The 21,092-nt window shown below is 43.9% G+C and overlaps 1 protein-coding gene across 1 annotated transcript in view; it reads right to left on the reverse strand.

The window, feature by feature from the left end:
* The window catches only part of LOC141100807 (alcohol dehydrogenase 1-like), a 144,292-nt gene that overhangs the window by 73,903 nt on the left and 49,297 nt on the right, over positions 1-21,092 (reverse strand). The window contains exons 5-6 of the mRNA XM_073589486.1: positions 12,444-12,663; positions 10,783-11,043 (exon numbers count right to left, since the gene is read on the reverse strand). Coding sequence (XP_073445587.1) covers positions 10,783-11,043; positions 12,444-12,663 — 481 coding nt within the window. The remainder of the gene's footprint in view (positions 1-10,782; positions 11,044-12,443; positions 12,664-21,092) is intronic.

The following is a 21,092-nucleotide window of genomic DNA, read 5'->3' on the forward strand; positions in this document are numbered from 1 at the left end:
AGGAATGCATGGGATGCTTATTTTTCGCGGCAAAATCGCGCGGTTAAAACCGCCGTGGAAACGCGAAAAAAACGCCACGTGTGAACTCAGCCTTAGCAGTCTTGCACAAATGGCTGAATTTATGTTACGTTGCCTTTCCCGACACCCTCGTGTATTCAAAATTTTGGGTGACGGGCAATACTGATTGGTGACACTTCTAGACCCACACTACAAGGAGAACTTTACATCTCTTTTTTCAGAGGAAGACAGGTGTACTAAAATGTTGGAGGACCAGAGGGCCCTTCTTGCGGAATTATTAAAAATAATGCTACATAATGCTGTATATAATTAGTGACACACAGGACAGAAAATGGAAAACCAGCCTAACGGCCAAACTTGAAGCACACACAGATATGAGCTGGCATTGAGATACCACACCGACAAATGTGTGGCCTGTATTTTTTTATTTTTTGGCTAAATAGTGCTGTATATACGATAAGTACAGTGACACCCAGGGCTGTATTTACCAATAGGCACCGGAGGGCACGTGCCTAGGGCGGGGCTTAGCGGGAGGGAGGCACCTGAGCAAGGGTTTTTTTTTTTGGTCCGGGGTCGGACCTCCCCCTCGTTCACCCCCTCATCCCCTCTGCAAACATACTCACCTCCTCCAGGCTCCAGCGGTGCCTGTTGCAGCTCAGATGGTCCTGCACGACTGGGCCGATATCTGTCTTTTTGTGTCAGTGTGCAGTCATGTGGTACCACTCATTAATACATGAATATGGACGCCACCCCTCTCTAATAGGCGTGGCGCCCATATTCATGATCTTAATCAGCAGTACCATGTGACTGCACACTGACACAAACAGGAAGAGAGCTCAAGATTCCAGCGTCGCAGCTCCTGGCACATGATGCAGGAGCATCAAGAGGACCAGGGACCAGGAACCAGACCGCGCCACAACAGGTGAGCTGGAAGGAGAATGGGGGCTGGGGGAAGAATTAGCAGCAGGGAGGAATGAGCGGGGGGGCGGTGGAATGATCCAGGGGGAGAATGGGGGCCGTGGGGGGGACACTGAGCAGCGGGGGGGGGTTGAGCACAGGGGGAATGAGTGCCGGGGAGGGGGGGCAATGATCCATCCAGGGGGAGAATGGGGGGAGAATGGGGGCAGGGGGGAAACTGAACAGCGGGGAGAGGAGTCTCTGCAGAGACTTTGAAGACTTAGGCAAGAAAGTGAAAGAACTGGGAGTGCAGGTGGTCTTCTCTTCCATCCTCCCAGTGGATGGCCATGGAACAAGGAGGTGGAATAAGATTCTGCAGGTGAACAACTGGCTACGTCGATGGTGCCGTCAGCAACGATTTGGATTTCTGGATCACGGAGTGAACTACTTATACGATGGACTACTTGCTAGAGATGGGGTGCACCTTACGAAGACTGGAAAGCATGTATTTGGAAGTCGCCTTGCTACACTTGTAAGGAGAGCTTTAAACTAGAACAACATGGGAAGGGAAGCAAAAGACCAGATAAAGCCATACACCTGACAAATGCTATTGAGAACTCTGCTAATAGAAGTGGAAAGGAAGAACAAAGACGAAAGAATCTAATTAATAAAAATATTGGAGAAAGAGAAACCAATCACAAACTAAAATGTTTCTATACTAATGCACAAAGCATGGGCAACAAACAAGGAGAATTGGAACTACTAACACAGGAAAAGAAATATGATGTCATTGGAATCACTGAAACTTGGTGGGACAATACACATGATTGGAATAAAAGACTAGAAGGATACAACTTATTTGCAAGAAACAGACTTGATAAACGAGGAGGAGGTGTTGCATTGTATGTTAGAAACGCGTATATCTGCACAGAGATTGAAGCTTCAGAGACTGGGAGTTCTGTGGTAACTGTTTGGGTAAGAATACAAGGACAGAACAATGGAAAGGACACCATTGTAGGCATTTACTACAGGCCGCCTGTGCAAGCTGAAGATATGGATGAACTCTTTATGCATCAAATGGCCAAGTTCTCCAAAAAATATGACATAGTTGTCATGGGAGATTTCAACTATCCAGACATTTGTTGGGAATCTCTCTCAGGCAAAACTAACAGGTCAAGGAAATTCTTATCCTCTCTTGCTGACAACTTTATCTTCCAAAAGGTAGGGGAGAAAACAAGGGGAACTGCTACCTTGGATCTAATCCTTATAAACAGGGAGGAAATGGTTGAGGAGGTAAAAGTGGCTGGAACCCTAGGAGGTAGCGACCATGCTATTTTAGAATTTTGGATAACTAGAGGCGGAAGACCTGTGAAGACTCAGACGTCAAGGTTAGATTTCAGAAAGGCAGATGTTAAGGGATTCAGAAAGATAATTGGAGGGATCCAATGGCTGGATATCCTTAAAGACAAAAATGTCCAGGAAGGATGGGAAATCTTGAAAAATGAAATTCTCAAAGCACAGTTGTTAACAATTCCGAAAAGAGGGAAGAATAGGAAGCATTTAAGGAAACCAGGATGGGTGAACACAGAACTTAAGCACATGCTAAAAAGGAAGAAAAAAATGTTTATAAAATGGAAAGAGGGAGGCATATCTAAAGAAGAATATAATGCTGTCTGCAGAATCTGCAGGGCACAAATCAGATTAGCTAAAGCTGAAAATGAATTGAGACTTGCAAGAGATGTCAAAAGCAATAATAAAGGATTTTGGGGATATGTCAAAAGTAAAAGAAAAGTCAAAGATGCTATAGGATTTTTACAGGATGAAAATAATGAAATGGTAAGACAGGATGTTGAGAAGGCTGAACTTTTAAATTCCTATTTTGCATCTGTTTTCTCTCAGAAAGGAAATGTAACACCAACTGTTATTCACTGTCCTATTAAGGGAATAGAAGAATCCAGGATATCTATAAACAGAAAGATAGTGAGGAAACACTTAGCTAACCTAAATGAATTCAAGTCTCCAGGTCCAGATGAATTACACCCCAGAGTACTGAAGGAGATAGCAGAAGAAATTTCTGAACCACTCTCCATAATCTTTGAAAATTCTTGGAGAACAGGAGAAGTGCCAGAAGACTGGAGAAGAGCAAATGTTGTTCCTATCTTCAAAAAGGGGAAGAAGGTGGACCCAGGCAACTATAGGCCGGTGAGTCTGACTTCTATACCAGGAAAGATCTTTGAACAAATTATTAAACAACATGTAAGTCAATACCTGGATAAGAATGAAGTGATCAAACAGAGTCAGCATGGGTTTGTAACTAATAAGTCATGTCAGACTAACTTAATTTCCTTCTATGACGGTATCACTGATTGGGTGGATCAAGGAAATGCTGTAGATATAGTATATCTTGACTTCAGCAAAGCATTTGACAAAGTCTCTCATACAATCCTTATTGAAAAAATGACTAAGTATGGAATGGACAAGGCAACTGTTAGGTGGATTCATAGCTGGCTTAGTGATCGGACCCAAAGAGTGGTCGTAAATGGCTGCACATCCAGTTGGAAGAATGTCTCAAGTGGGGTACCACAGGGCTCTGTCCTGGGCCCTGTATTGTTCAACATCTTTATCAACGATTTAGATGAAGGAATTGAGGGTAAACTGATTAAATTTGCTGATGACACAAAGCTAGGAGGGATAGCTAATACTAGAGAAGAGAGAGAGAGGATTCAAAAAGATTTAAATAAACTGGAGAAGTGGGCAGTAACTAACAGAATGGTTTTTAACAGGGAGAAATGCAAAGTACTACATCTGGGCAATAAAAATGAAAAAAGCATATATAGAATGGGAGGAATAAGGCTAAGTGACAGCACATGTGAAAAAGACTTGGGTATACTAATAGATCACAGACTGAATATGAGTCAACAGTGTGATGCAGCAGCAAAAAAGGCAAATGCAGTTCTAGGATGTATTAACAGAAGCATACAGTCTAGATCACGTGAAGTCATTATTTCCCTCTACTCCTCTTTGGTCAGACCTCATCTGGAATATTGTGTCCAGTTTTGGGCACCACATTTTAAAAAAGACATCAACAAACTGGAGCAAGTTCAGAAAAGAGCGACCAGAATGGTGACCGGTCTGCAAACCCTGTCTTATGAGGAAAGGTTGCAGGATTTGGGAATGTTTAGTTTGCAAAAGAGAAGACTGAGAGGAGACTTAATAGCTGTCTACAAATATCTAAAGGGCTGTCACATTGTAGAAGGATCAACTTTATTCTCATTTACACAAGGAAAGACTAGAAGCAATGGGATGAAACTGAATGGGAGGAGACACAGATTAGATATTAGAAAAAACTTTTTGACAGTTAGAGTGATCAATGAGTGGAACAGGCTGCCATGAGAAGTGGTGAGTTCTCCTTCAATGGAAGTCTTCAAACAGAGGCTGGACAGACATCTGACTGGGATGATTTAGCGAATCCTGCTTTGAGCAGGGGGTTGGACCAGATGGCCCAGGAGGTCCCTTCCAACTCTACGATTCTATGATTCTATGATTCTATGATTCTATGAATGGGGGAATGAGTGCCAGGGGGAGAATCGGGGCTGGTGGGAAGACTGAGTGACGGGGGGCAATGAGCAGGGGGGTAGATGAGCGCAGGGGAAATGAGTGCCGGGGAGGGGGGGCAATGATCGAGGGGGAGAATGGGGGCCAGGGGAGACTGAGCAGTGGGGAGAGGAATGAGCAAAGGGTCAGAATGGGGGCTGTGGGGGGACACTGAGCAGCGGGGGGATGAGCGTGGGGGGAATGAGCGCCGGGGGAGGGGGGCAATGATCCATCCAAGGGGAGAATGGGTGCCGGGGGGAGACTGAGCAGCGGGAAGGGGAATGGGGGGAAATGAGTGCTAGGGGGAGAATGGGGGCCGGGGGAAGACTGAGGCCGGAGGGGGCAATGAGCAGGGGGGGATGAGCGCCAGGGGAGGGGGGGCAATGATCCAGGAGGAGAATGGGGGCCGGGGGGGAGACTGAGCAGCGGGGAGAGGAATGGGGAGGAAATGAGTGCCGGGGGAGAATGGGGGCCAGGGGGAGACTGAGCAGCTGGGAGAGGAATGAAGGGGGGAAATGAGTGCCAGGGGGAGAATGGGGGCCGCGGGAAGACTGAGTGCCGGAGGGGGCAATGAGCAGGTGGGAGATGAGCATGGAGGGAATGAGCGCCGGGGTGGGGCAATGAACCAGAGGGAGAATGGGGGCTGGGGGGAGACTGAGGAGCGGGGAGAGGAATGAGGGGGGAAAATGAGTGCCAGGGGGAGAATGGGGGCCGGGGGGAAGACTGAGCAGCGGGGAGAGGAATGAGCGGGGGGGTTTTAATGATTGCCAGGGGGAGAATGGGGGTCAGGGGGAGACTGAGCAGATTTTTTTTAATACCTGCAGTAGCGGCAGCAGCAATATATGGGGGCATATTCTATGGGGCATCTTATGTGGGCAGCATATGGGGGCATAATCTATGGAGCATCTTATGGGGACAGCATATGGGGGCATATTGAATGGAGCATCTTATGGGGGCATATTCAGTGGAGCATCTTATGGGGGTATATTCAGTGGAGCATCTTATGAGGGCAGCATACAGTGGGGCAAAAAAGTATTTAGTCAGTCAGCAATAGTGCAAGTTCCACCACTTAAAAAGATGAGAGGCGTCTGTAATTTACATCATAGGTAGACCTCAACTATGGGAGACAAACTGAGAAAAAAAAATCCAGAAAATCACATTGTCTGTTTTTTTTTCATTTTATTTGCATATTAGGGTGGAAAATAAGTATTTGGTCAGAAACAAGCAATCAAGATTTCTGGCTCTCACAGACCTGTAACTTCTTCTTTAAGAGTCTCCTCTTTCCTCCACTCATTACCTGTAGTAATGGCACCTGTTTAAACTTGTTATCAGTATAAAAAGACACCTGTGCACACCCTCAAACAGTCTGACTCCAAACTCCACTATGGTGAAGACCAAAGAGCTGTCAAAGGACACCAGAAACAAAATTGTAGCCCTGCACCAGGCTGGGAAGACTGAATCTGCAATAGCCAACCAGCTTGGAGTGAAGAAATCAACTGTGGGAGCAATAATTAGAAAATGAAAGATATACAAGACCACTGATAATCTCCCTCGATCTGGTGCTCCACGCAAAATCCCACCCCGTGGGGTCAGAATGATCACAAGAACGGTGAGCAAAAATCCCAGAACCACGCGGGGGGACCTAGTGAATGAACTGCAGAGAGCTGGGACCAATGTAACAAGGCCTACCATAAGTAACACACTACGCCACCATGGACTCAGATCCTGCAGTGCCAGACGTGTCCCACTGCTTAAGCCTGTACATGTCCGGGCCCGTCTGAAGTTTGCTAGAGAGCATTTGGATGATCCAGAGGAGTTTTGGGAGAATGTCCTATGGTCTGATGAAACCAAACTGGAACTGTTTGGTAGAAACACAACTTGTCGTGTTTGGAGGAAAAAGAATACTGAGTTGCATCCATCAAACACCATACCTACTGTAAAGCATGGTGGTGGAAACATCATGCTTTGGGGCTGTTTCTCTGCAAAGGGGCCAGGACGACTGATCCGGGTACATGAAAGAATGAATGGGGCCATGTATCGTGAGATTTTGAGTGCAAACCTCCTTCCATCAGCAAGGGCATTGAAGATGAAACGTGGCTGGGTCTTTCAACATGACAATGATCCAAAGCACACCGCCAGGGCAACGAAGGAGTGGCTTCGTAAGAAGCATTTCAAGGTCCTGGAGTGGCCTAGCCAGTCTCCAGATCTCAACCCTATAGAAAACCTTTGGAGGGAGTTGAAAGTCCGTGTTGCCAAGCGAAAAGCCAAAAACATCACTGCTCTAGAGGAGATCTGCATGGAGGAATGGGCCAACATACCAACAACAGTGTGTGGCAACCTTGTGAAGACTTACAGAAAACGTTTGACCTCTGTCATTGCCAACAAAGGATATATCACAAAGTATTGAGATGAAATTTTGTTTCTGACCAAATACTTATTTTCCACCATAATATGCAAATAAAATGAAAAAAAAACAGACAATGTGATTTTCTGGATTTTTTTTTCTCAGTTTGTCTCCCATAGTTGAGGTCTACCTATGATGTAAATTACAGACGCCTCTCATCATTTTAAGTGGTGGAACTTGCACTGTTGCTGACTGACTAAATACTTTTTTGCCCCACTGTATGTGGGCATATTCAATGGAGCATTTTATGGGGGCATATTCAATGGAGCATCTTATGGGGGGCAGCATATGGGGGCATATTCAATGGAGCATCTTATGGGGTCATATTCAATAGAGCATCTTATGGGGGCAGGATATGGGGGCATATTCAGTGGAGCATCTTATGGGGGCAGCATATGGGGGCATATTCAGTGCAGCATCTTATAGAGGCAGCATATGGGGGCATATTCAGTGGAGCATCTTATGGGGGCAGCACATGGGGGCATAATCAATGGAGCATCTTATGGGGGGCAGCATATGGGGCGTATTCAATGGAGCATCTTATGGGGGCATATTCAATGGAGCATCTTATGGGGGCATATTCAATGGAGCATCTTATGGGGCATATTCAATGGAGCATCTTATGGGGGGCAGCATATGGGGGCATATTCAGTGGAGCATCTTATGGGGGCATATTCAATGGAGCATCTTATGAGGGGGCAGCATATGGGGGCAAATTCAGTAGAGCATCTTATGGGGGCAGCATATGGGGGCATATTCAGTGGAGCATCTTATGAGGGCAGCTTATGGGGGCATATTTGGTGGAGCATCTTATGGAGGCAGCATATGGGGGCATATTCAGTGGAGCATCCTATGGGGGCATATTCAGTGGAGCATCTTATGGAGGTAGCATATGGGGGCATATTCAGTGGAGCATCTTATGGGGGCAGCATATGGGGGCATATTCAGTGGAGCATCTTATGGAGGCAGCATATGGGGGCATATTCAGTGGAGCATCATATGGGGGCATATTCAGTGGAGCATCTTATGGGGGCAGCATATGGGGGCATATTCAGTGGAGCATCTTATGGGGGCATATTCAATGGAGCATCTTATGGGGGCAGCATATGGGGCATATTCAATGAAGCATCTTATGGGGGCATATTCAATGGAGCATCTTATGGGGGCAGCATATGGGGCATATTCAATGGAGCATCTTATGGGGGCATATTCATTGGAGCATCTTATGGGGCAGCATATGGGGGCATATTTAGTGGAGCATCTTATGGGGGCATATTCAGTGGAGCATCTTATGGGGGCAGCATATGGAAGCATATTCAATGGAGCATCTTATGGGGGAAGCATATTGGGGTATATTCAATGGAGCACCTTATGGAGCAGCATATGGGGCATAATCTATGGGGCATTTTATGGGGCTTATTCTATGGAGCATTTTATGAGGCAGCATATGGGGCATAATCTATGGAACGTTTTATGGGGCCATAACCTTTATGGAGCAGCATATGGGGCATATTATTCTATGGAGCATCTTATGGGGCCATTATAAACCTTTGTGCAGCATTATATGGGGCTTATTTTGTATGGAGCCTCTTATGTGGCCCATCATGAACTGTATGGAGCATTATATAGGGCTCCTGATTCAATATGGATATTCAAAAACATTTAACCTACTGATGTCTCAATTAATTTTACTCTTATTGGTATCTATTTTTATTTTTGAAATTCATCAGTAGCTGCTGCATTTTCCACCCTAGGCTTACGCGCGTGTCAATAAGTTTTCCCAGTTTTAAGGGGGTCGGCTTATACACGAGTATTTAGGGGTAATCTCGAATGTCTGCTGGACATGGTATTGGGATAGTTATAGTTCAGTTAGCACAGACAACATACTTCTTGCTGTTAACCAGTTAATGTTTTCTTGTCCACCACACTGCAGTGTCAAAAGAGGAAGACAGCGAGACAGGCAGCAACATCGCATCAGAGAGCTCATGACCTCGAAACAGAAGATCCTCAGATCCTGGTATTGTGACATAATATTAAGAATAATATTTATTCATTGATATTGCGCTATTAAATCCACAGCGCTTTACATACATCATCAACACTGTCCCCATTGGGGCTCACAATCTAAACATCCTATTTGTAGGTCTTGTGAGTGTGGCAGGAAACCCACACAAACGCGGGTAGAACATACAAACTCTTTGCAGATGTCATCCTTGTTGGGATTTGAACCCCAGAGTGTGGCTGGGGGGCTCAGGATGGTCCCATCACAGCGGGCAGTGAGTGCTGTGCTCAGCGCTCTGCACCAACAATCAGCCCCATTCACTGGAATGAGAGGAATGTGCGAGCGGCGCTGGGTCCTAGAGCTGACTTCTTATGTGGCCTCCTGCTGCCTCGGGTCCTAGTGCCGGCGAGATGTATGTGGCTGATGCTGAGCAGGGTCCTACTGCCGACAATGTGGTCAGAATCACATTATGCTCTATTTCATCTTATCATTCCAGAAAACCATTTTTTTTCCTTGAGGTAGATTACTTTATGCAGAACCAACATGGAGGTTAAGTAGCCCAATTTTGGAGTACATGTAATTTACTGGATGGTAATTATTTAGAGATGAGCCAATTGATATATAGGCCCCTGATCTAGCTGTCCCATAAGTAGTCTGTGGACACTGGACAGGAGCCCTGATGACGGCCTCCCACCTGCCAGCGCATCTTGTGATTCGTTGGCTCGGCGTGATGTCATGTGAGGGTCACGCCACAACAATGCCGTCACTTCTGAAGATGTGCCAGGGATGCTGAGAGGTAGGAGGTGGTTCACAAGGCTCCCGTACGGTGCCCTAAGACTACTGACATGGCAACTGGACCAGGGTCCTGTTCTCTAATATTAATCACTATTTTTAGGAAAAGGAATGGACGTCGTGTGAGATCTAGTGACTATACCTGCCCTGATACCATGATGTTGGGGTGCCTGGTAAATGCAAAATGCATCCAGGATGGCGGGGCACTGAAGTGAGGACCGGCTGCCACGGAGAACTGGACCAGAACAGTGCAAAATGAATTGTTCCTTTCATGATCTCTGAGTCTGTATGATTAAAGGGGATGTCCAGGCTTGGCGCACAAGTCTGCACCTGCTCTAAGTGACTGCACTGTTAGGAATCCACACAGTGAACGGGCTGTCATGTGACCACAAGTATGCCATTTGCATAATCCCGGCCACATTCCGATTAGACGTGTCCAGCTTCATTCAGTATACTTATATAGAGTGAGGCCACACACGTCAAGTCGGCACGTGACTGCATGTAGGTAAATCACACTGGAGAATCCTCATAGAATCTACAAAAGAGTGTGTGCAATGAATATTGAAAATGTGAATTTGGGTGGAAAATATTTTGGCATAGGGGGTCAATTGAAAGTTTGTACCGGGGCCCATAACTTTGTAGTTACACCACTGATCAGCACCAGTATCAATACTAGAGGACTCTCATTAAACTGTGTACACACAGACCTGGATAACTACTTTCTTCTTCCAATCAGAACTTTCCCTGAGCTGTGCAATAGTGTCAGTGAGTTGAGCTCGGTGGCGGCAGTCTTTTTATAACCTCTGATTAGGAATGCAGCCAGCCAATCACAGTAATGCCACTCTCAAGATGGCTACGGCATTACAGTCACTAAAAGGCAATTTCCACATGCTTATTGGCTGTGTCGCAGGCTCAAAAATGGCAGGAAGGGATTCGAGCTTCAAATCTGAGCACCAGCCAATGCTCATTGAGTGCCAAGCATATCTGTACATCCAGACACTCGAGTGATATTCGCTGAGCACACTCACTCATCCCTAGTGTCTATGTAAAATCTGTAATAACTTGATCTATTTACCATGATATCAGTGTTTCCAATGCATTCAAAAGAATAATGGACTCCACCATTAGTCATCTTCTGTATCACCTCATGTATTGGATTTTCATAGTTCTTAGGGTTGATAAACTCAGTGGCTCCAAGCTCTTTGGCTTTCTCAAATTTTTTGCTGTTTACATCAATTGCAATAATTCTGGCAGCACCGGCTACTTTACATCCTATAATCACTGAAAGACCAATGCCACCCAAACCAAATACAGCACAAGTAGATCCGGGCTCGACCTGAAAAAGAAAATCTGTTTATATAAGATGATTATAGTTGGATTTATTTTTTATTTTAGAACAGTTTCAAACGTTCTCTTTTTATTTTATGTGGAACTATAATACTGTAAGAAACAGGTAATCGCTAAATACAAAGGAGAAAAAAAGGAGAACCAATTGGAGTGTTTGAGGCTAAAAAACTTTTGTTAATACTAAAAGACCCCTGCAGAGGTTAAAAAAGACATACAAATGGTGACAAACAATGAAAGCTGATCATTTATGCATAGTCACTAGGAGTAGGTGAGTGAGGATGAAAATTTAACATATCCATATATATGCCATAATTGCCATTCAATTTCCTCCATCAACACTCCCCACCACACTTTAGCACAATAATCCAGACAAAAAGGAATCCTTACCCATTCTGCACAAAATGATCCCCAGTACACATGCAGGTGAATCCCCAACGTGTGTTTCACTTACGGTATTTGTTTTGTTGCTTTCTCAGTAGGACGTGATAAAAAATTTTCACTGCAGGACGTTTTAAACATACTGTATGACCATGGTTACCTGATCGCTGGACCATCATTGGGATTGGGCTATCGGCACATGTGCAAATTGCCGTGTGCGCACTCTGTCCACACCCAGTTATTAGACCAGTACTATGAATGTCAGGCTAAGATATGTGCAGGCCGACACAAAGATGTAGGGGCATAGACCGGAGCACAAAGTGGAGAAAGGCAGTCCCAAAGACAATAACAGAAAACCTGTGCCCCCATCTAAGAGTTCCTAATAAAAAAAATGAAAGAAAAAGAGAGGAAGAGGATGAAACTCAGCAACAATTTTATGTATAAATAATATTTAGGTACAGTGCACAATAAATATTCATTGTTGATTGATGATGAATTCCTCTGGGTAAGTAGCATAAGCCACAAATGTCATAAATTGTCACAGGCATCCTCCCCAATATTTATTTGTTGTAAAGGAATAGGAATAGTAATTGATCCCAGCTTACCAAAAAAAACAGATTTATCATGTCTGAAATGGAACTGAAGATGAACAAGAAGTGTCACAAACTATATACACAGTAACATAACTTAGAAATATAAAAACATAACAAACTTGAGTAGTTTGTCACCATTTGTATGTCCTTTCTTAACCGCTGTAGGTTTCTTTTAGTGTTTTTTGTACTAATAAAAAGAATATTTTTTGCCTCAAACTCTTCAATTTGTTCTCCATTTTTTCTCTTTGGTTTTCGAGGACTTGCTTTTCTATAGTAGATGCATTTAGGGTCTATAATGGCCTGATATTTATTTAAAGTGATGCTGGAATTTGTTTTACTAAATACAAAGGAGTAGATAAAGTTTGGCTATATTTCACTTGTTTTTTTTCACTTACTTGTAATTAGCTTAATCACTTACCTTAGCCAAATTAATCGCGGATCCATATCCTGTGGAAAAGCCACATCCTATCAAACATACTTTGTCCAGGGGTGCATCATCATGTATCTTGACCACACCCATTTCCTCCACCACAGTGTATTCAGTAAATGTGCTGGTGCTAATGAAATTATGGATCAATTTTCCATTGCAGGTAAATCTGCTGGTGTTATCTGACATCAGCCCAATATGCTTGCCAATGCTGTTATAAGTAAATGCAATGAGAACAATTATATGTATTACATTATGACATCTGACACAAAAACCTAACGTAACTAGAAGAATGCCTCATGAAACATACAACAATATCATTCACAGCATTTCTGCAAGTTTTTAATAATTAAACTCTATATAATAAAGTGACTGGTGTTTCAGAGAAGGTGTTACCCAGAAGGGTCATTGCCTGTTTCTGACTAGATGGCGTCAATGTTTCACTGAAGTATCAAAAGGTGGGTCTGAGATGAGTTCACATGCTGCATGTGTGTTTGACATGTTCGGTGAAAAAGTACACAAACGCATGTTAGACATACACTATGGAGCAGGCTAGTGGCCTGTAAGAGAGACCAGAGCCTAACCAGAGGTTGAGGGGGAGTGGAGTCAATATGGCTACAATGCAAGGACTGTGAAAACAAGAAATAAAAATACATCCTAGAGATTAAAGCCCTCAAAGTGGTCAGTCAGACATAAATGAAGACTTGCATAGACATATGAGCCTGAGAGATAACTGAACCAGAAGCAACAGTTTAACCTCTTTACCCCCAAGGGTGGTTTGCATGTTAATGATCGGGCCAATTTTTACAATTCTGACCACTGTCCCTTTATGAGATAATAACTCTGGAACACTTCCATGGATCCTGGTGATTCTGACAAAGTTTTCTCGTGACATATTGTACTTCATGATAGGGGTAAAAATTCTTTGATATGACTTACGTTTATTTGTGAAAAAAAAACGAAATTTGGCGAAAATTTGGAAAATTTCCCAATTTTCCAATTTTGAATTTTCATGACTTTAAATCACAGAGATATGTCACACAAAATACTTAATAAGTAACATTTCCCACATGTTTACTTTACATCAGCACAATTTTGGAACCAACTTTTTTTGTTATGAAGTTATAAGGGCTAAAAGTTGACCAGCGATTTCTCATTTTTACAACACCATTTTTTTTAGGGACCATATCACATTTGAAGTCACTTTGAGGGGTCTATATGACAGAAAATACCCAAAAGTGACACCATTCTAAAAACTGCACCCCTCAAGGTGCTCAAAACCACATTCAAGAAGTTTATTAACCCTTCAGATGCTTCACAGGAATTTTTGGAATGTTTAAGAAAAATGAACATTTAACTTTTTTTCACAAAATCATTACTTCAGATCCAATTTTTTTTTAATTTTCCCAAGGGTAACAGGAGAAATTGAACCCCAAAAGTTATTGTGCAATTTGTCCTGAGTACGCTGATACCCCATATGTGGGAGTAAACCTCTGTTTAGGCGCATGGCAGAGCTCGGAAGGGAAGGAGAGTGTTTGAATTTTTCAACGCAAAATTGACTGGAATTGAGGTTGGATGCTATGTCACTTTTGGAGAGCCCCTCATGTGCCTAAACAGTGGAAACCCCCTACAAGTGACCCCATTTTGAAAACTCGACCCCTTATGGAACTTATCTAGATGTGTGGTGAGAACTTTGAACCCTCAAGTGCTTCACAGAAGTTTATAACATAGAGCCATAAAAATAAAAAATCATATTTTTTTCCACAAAAATAATATTTTGCCCCCAATTTTTTTCCCCAAGGGTAACAGAAGAAATTGGACCCCAAGAGTTATTGTGCAATTTGTTCTGAATATGCTGATACCCCATATGTGGGGGTAAACCACTGTTTTTGCACATGGCAGAGCTCGGAAGGGAAGGAGCACCGTTAGACTTTTTCAACACAGAATTGGCTGGAATTGAGATCAGACGCCATGTCACATTTGAAGAGCCCTCTGATGTGCCAAAACAGTGGAAACCCCCCAATTCTAAATCCAACCCTAACCCCAACACACTGCTAACTATAATCCCAACCCTAACCATAACCGTAACCACAAACCTAACCCTAACACACCCCTAACCCTAATCCCAATCCTAACCCTAATGGGAAAATGGAAATAATTACATTTTTTTAATTTATTATTTTTCCCTAACTAAGGGAGTGATAAAGGGGGGTTTGATTTACTATTTATAGCAGGTTTTTATGCTTGGCAGCTGTCACATGCTAAAAGATGCTTTTTATTGCAAATTTTGAGAGCTGTAATTTTTCCATATTTAGTACCATTTTCGGGCACATGATATTTTTTGATCGCATTTTATTCTAAACCAGCAATTCATGAACTTCTGCTGACATCACTTATCGGCGCTGCAGAGGCACTTACTTGTGGTAAGTGCTCCAGTGGATCTGAAGACACCAAAGATTAAGTGCATGTGGGGAAGATTTAGAGTGGGGATGGGGAGCTTTGTAGTGGGGATGGGAGATTTAATGTGTGGGGGAAATTTGGCATGGGGATGGGGGTGTTTAATATGTGTGGGGAGATTTGGAGTGGGAATGGGGGGATTTATTGTGTGTATGGAGATTTGAAGTGGGGATGGGGAGATTTAATGTGTGTGGGGATTTGGAGGGGATGGGAGACTTAATGAGTGTGTGGAGATTTGGCATGGGGATGGGGGTGTTTAATGTGTGTGGGGAGATATGGAGTGGGGATGGGGAGATATAATGTGTGGGGGGAAGATTTGAGGACACAAAATAAGGAGCAAAGGGGGAGGCATTTATGAGGAAACAGTATGGTGGGATGGGAGCATGTATAAGGAAACAGTATTTGGGGATGGGGTCATGTATAAAGAAACAGTATGGAGGAATGGGGGCATGTATGAGGACACAGTACAGGAGAATGTGGGGCATGTACGAGGAAACAGTATGGGTGAGTGGGAGTCATGTATGAGGAAACGTTATGGAGGAATGAGGGCATGTATGAGGAAACAGTACAGGGGAATGGGGGCATGTATGAGGAAAAAGCATGGGTGGATGGGTGCAGACAGTATGGTGAGTGGGGAATGGGTGTAGATGCAGTATGGTGAGTGGGGGATGGGTGCAGAGAGTATGGGGAGTGAACGGGGGAATTTATGTGGACACAGTATGTGTAGTGAAGGGAAAAATGTATATGGACACAGTATAGGGAGTGAAGGTGATAGGATGTATACAGACACAGTATGTGGAGTCAGGGGTAAGTGTGAGCAGGAAGCAAAGAGAGTGAGGTGGTAAATATATGAGGAGACAGTATGGTGAATAGGGGGATGTGAAACAGTATGAGGAGGGAGAGGAATAGTGTGAGGAAACAGTATGGTGGGAGAAAAGTTAGTGAGCACAGAATAGAGACTGAATAGTGGGGGCTGTTGTGAATTCTCTTGATCTGACTTCTGAGTCGGGGCTCCCTCTGGTGGTTACTGCGGGTAGTGGAGCTGGCCGGGTTGACAGAAGTCTGCCACCTGACGACGATGATTGGAAGTCAGGGGTTATTGATTGGGAGTATTTAAGTGAGCAAGCTTCCCTCAGCTGCTGCTGGTGATTTTGGTTTCTTCCTGTGCATTTGGAGGTTTGCTGTCTCCTGCCTGATCCTGCATTTTTCAGTTAAGTTGTTCATTTGCTAATCCTTTGCATCTGATCTGGTTTTGACTTTTTCTGCATTCTGCTTTGCTGTGAGGGTTCAGCGTGCTCCCTGTTGGGGCAGTGCTGGACCCCGCTCCATATGTTACAGCTTGTGTGAGTTTGTTCAGTCCCCTGTTATATTAGTCTCTTTTGCATTGCTGCAAAGTTCACACCAGAATGCTGATATAGTGGGGGAGAGGTCATGAGTAGTGTTGAGCATTTCGATACTGCAAATATCGGGTATCGGCCGATATTCGCTGTATCGGAATTCCGATACCGAGTACCGATATTTTTACAATATCAGATACCGGAATCGGAAGTTCCTATAATGCAATGAGCCAGGGTTGTGGCTGTGATTGGCTGCTGAAATGATGTCATCATGATGCGCGGTCTGTGCGCATCATGATGCGCGGTCTGTGCGGGCTTGCCGGGGGTCTGTGCGGGCCTGCCAGGGCTCTGTGCGGGCTGCCGGGGCTCTGTGCGGGCCTGCCGGGGCTCTTTGTGCGGCCTGCCGGGGCTCTATGCGGGCCTGCCGGGGCTCTGTGCGGGCTGCCGGGGCTCTGTGCGGGCTGCCGGGGCTCTGTGTGGGCTGCCGGGGCTCTGTGCGGGCTGCCGGGGCTCTGTGCGGGCCTGCCGGGGCTCTGTGCAGGCATCCTCCGATGGGACTGCAAGTTCCATCGGGCGATGCCTGCTACAATGACAGTGATTGACACATTAGCCAATGATGGGACAGTAGTAGTCCCATCACCCGGCTAATGTGTTGAATGTAAAAAAAAACATACATACTACATACATACTACATATATACAACATTCATACAACATACATACATACTACATACATACTTCATATATACTACATTCATACAACATACATACATACTACATATATACTACATTCATACAACATACATACAACATGCTACATACATACAAGATACATGCAACATACATACTACATACATACTACATACATACTGCATACAATACATTCATACAATACATACATATAGACATACAGTACATATAACATAGAGTACATACTCACCATCACTTGTCACTTTGTTCCCCGAAGCCAGTGTCATCTCACTGTAAAAAATATTAAAATAACAAACAACCGATATACTCCCTGATCCACAGAAATCCACGAGTGTCCCACGACAATCTCCTGCACTGCATCACTGAGAGGTTACTATAGTTCACTGGTCTCACTTTATGGCAAAAGCTGCATGGGAACTTTCTCACACAGCAATGCCAAAAGTGAGACTAGGGACTATTTGTTTACAGTGGCGGAGGAATACAGTGCGGAAGGATACCTACCTCCCATCATTGTATTCCTGGGGCCCCTAGAGAGCGGTGGCATCAGCTGATGCTGCTGTCCTCCAAGGGAGATCGTCGTGGGACACTCGTGGATTTCGGCGGATCAGGGAGTATATCGGTTGTTTGTTATTTTAATTTTTTTATAGATGACACTGGCTTCGGGGATCAAAGTGACAAGTGATGGTGGGTATGTACTCTATGTTATATGTACTGTATGTCTATATTTATGTATTGTATGAATGTATTGTATGTAGTATGTATGTAGTATGTCTGTAGCATGTTTTATGTATGTTGTATGTATGTAGTATATATGTAGTATGTATGTTGCATGTCTGTAGCATGTTTTATGTATGTTGTATGTATGTAGTATGTACTATGTATGTATGTATGTTGTATGAGTGTAGTATATATGTAGTATGTATGTAGTATGCATGTATGTTGTATGAATGTAGTATATATGAAGTATTTATGTAGTATGTATGTATGTTGTATGAATGTTGTATATATGATGTATGTAGCATGTATGTATGTTGTATGAATGTTGTATGTATGTATGTTGTATGAATGTAGTATGTATGAAGTAGTATGTATGTTGTATGAATGTAGTACATATGTAATATGTATGTAGTATGTATGTATGAATGTAGTATATATGAAGTATGTATGTAGTATGTATGTTGTATGAATGTAGTACAGTATGTATGTATGTTGTATGAATGTAGTATATATGTAGTATGTATGTATGTTGTATGAATGTAGTATATATGTAGTATATATGTATGTTGTATGAATGTTGTATATATGTAGTATGTATGTAGTATGTATGTAGTATGTTTTTTTTTTACATTCAACAAATTAGCCGGATGATGGGACTACTACTGTCCCATCATTGGCTAATGTGTCAATCACTGTCATTGTAGCAGGCATAGCCCGATGGGACTTGTAGTCCCATCGGACGATGCCAGCACAGAGCCCCGGCAGGCCCGCACAGAGCCCCGGCAGCCCGCACAGAGCCCCGGCAGGCCCGCACAGAGCCCCGGCAGGCCCGCACAGAGCCCCGAGAGGCCCGTACAGACCCCGTCCGCTCACACAGACATGCACAGTGTCCGCCCACGCACCACCCATACTCTTCCCCCCTCCCGAATGTGCAAGTAAAGAAAGGGGTTTTTTGACTTCTGATATTTGTGTCCCATAGACTTGCATGGGGCTTCCGGTATCGGAATCGGCGATACCCGATACTTTTCGGGTATCGGTCCGATCCAATCCGATCCGATATTTCCCAATATCAGAAAGTATCGCTCAACACTAGTCGTGAGACCTCAGTATTTTTGTACATCAGATGTGTTGGATTTTTTAGGGTTTTTGCGTGATTGCAGACAGTGTCTTTCATTTCCTTTCCTATCTAGACAGTATGGGCCCCATCATTTGCTCAGTCTATTTTCTGCCTGTGTTTGTGCCTCATCTTGTCTCACCGACAATATATGTTGGGGTTATCTATTCCTTTGGGGTTCTACTCCGGGGCAGTTTAGATTTCACCTTTCTTGCTTTAGGCTTAGTTAGCTCTCCAGCTGTGCCGAGGTGTCTAGGGCATCGTAGGTACGCCCCACGGCTACTGTTAGTTGTGTTGTTAGGATTAGGGGTCTGCAATCCGCTAAGTTACCAACATTTCTGGTTTCCTGGTGGCCTAGCCTATTCCTGCCATCCTCCCCGGTGATCTATTCATAACAGGGGGCGTAGCATGGGGGGACAGTGTAAGGGTACAGCAGGGAGCGGACAGTATACCAAGGAGGGGGAGTGTGATGAGAGAGTACAGTATAGAGGCTGGGCCCTATAAGGGGGACAGTGTTGGAGGACAGTGTGACGAGGGGGGCCAGTATGGAAAAGAGGGTCAGTGTGGAGAGCATGTACTATAAGACGGACAGTGTGTGGGGGTTATATTTTGTTATTTTGTGCAGACAATATAGTGAGGAGCAATTATTTATTCAGGGCCTCAGCGTAGGGCATATACTGTATTTATTAGTATCTATTTTTATAATGACACTTCTATCTTTAACGGCATCATGTGGAGATTTGCTGCAAATGAGTGAAGAAGATGGAAGTCTGCAGACGTGCTGTGGATGAGAAAACTCATCATGTGTGCCTTGACTACTGCAACCTCCTATATTGTTGCTTCCCTTTTAACCCTCTCGCACCCCTCCAATCCATTCTAAACTCTGCTGCCCGACTAATCCACCTGTCCCCCTGCTATTTCCCAGCCTCTCCCCTCTGTCAATACCTTCACTGACTCCCCATTACCCAGAGACTCCCTTTCAAAACCCTAACCATGGCATACAAAGCCATCCACAATCTGTATCCTCCATACATCTGTGACCTAGTCTCCCAGCACTTACTTGCAGGAAAACTCTTGATTCTCACAAGACATCCTTCTCCTCTCACCTCTTATCTTCTCTTCCCACAATCGCATGAAAGATTTAACCAACACATCCCCACTAGTCTATAAATCTCTAGCCCAACATATCAGACACTCGTCTATCATAGAAACCTTCAAAAGGAAACTGAAGACCTACCTCTTCCAACAAGAGTACAGCCTGCAGTAACCACCGATCCACCAAACCACTGCATGACCAGCTCTACCCTCACCTATTGTATCCTCACCCATCCCTTGTAGATTGTGAGCCCTTGCATAAAGGGTCTCCTCTCTTCCTGTACCAGTTGTGACTTTTTATATTTAAGATTATTGTACTTGTTTTTATTATGTACTAGCTGAAGAGCCCGGCGTTGCCCAGGCATAGTAACTAAATGGAGTTAGTTATAACAAATTATAATGATTATATTGCATATAAAAATATTTCACATCATATATTCAACACTACAGATTTGCAACACAAATTAACTAAACAATTATCTACGTATTGACAGTATTTTATTTTCAACTCATTCAAGAGCCTTTTGATAAACATTTTTTATTTTTCCTTTCGGTGCAAAGATGAACAGATTTTTGGCAGTTCCAACTCTTGAACAGGCCATGTAAAGTTGACTATGAGAAAAGCATGGAGATTGCAAATCGATCTCTACTACTTTCAAGGACTGTCCCTGAGCCTTGCTAATGGACATTGCAAATGCCAGTCAAAGTGGAAACTGGAGGCGTTTAAAATCAAAAGGCAAATCAGATGGAATGAGTGGAATTCTTGGAATGAAAATGTCCTCTCCTTTGGCACATCCTTTTGCTGAGCCGTGTCTCTAATCCTGTCCTGTGTGATACTGACTGCTGAGCTGTGTATCTAATCCTATCCTGTGTGATACTGCCTGCTGAGCTGTGTATCTAATCCTCTCCTGTGTGATACTGACTGCTGAGCCATGTATCTAATCCTATCCTGTGTGATACCGTGTGCTGAGCTGTGTATCTATTCCTATCCTGTGTGATACTGACTGCTGAGCTGTGTATCTAATCCTATCCTGTGTGATACCATGTGCTGAGCTGTGTATCTATTCCTATCCTGTGTGATACTGTCTCCTGAACTGTGTATCTAATCCTATCCTGTGTGTTCCTGTCTGCTGAGCCGTGTATTTAATTCTATCCTGTGTGATACAGTCTGCTGAGCTGTGTATCTAATCCTATCCTGTGTGATACTGTC

The sequence above is a fragment of the Dendrobates tinctorius genome, unplaced genomic scaffold (genome assembly GCF_039654945.1).
Source record: "Dendrobates tinctorius isolate UK_male_01 unplaced genomic scaffold, ASM3965494v1 ptg000011l, whole genome shotgun sequence".
Taxonomy (NCBI): Eukaryota; Metazoa; Chordata; class Amphibia; order Anura; family Dendrobatidae; genus Dendrobates; species Dendrobates tinctorius.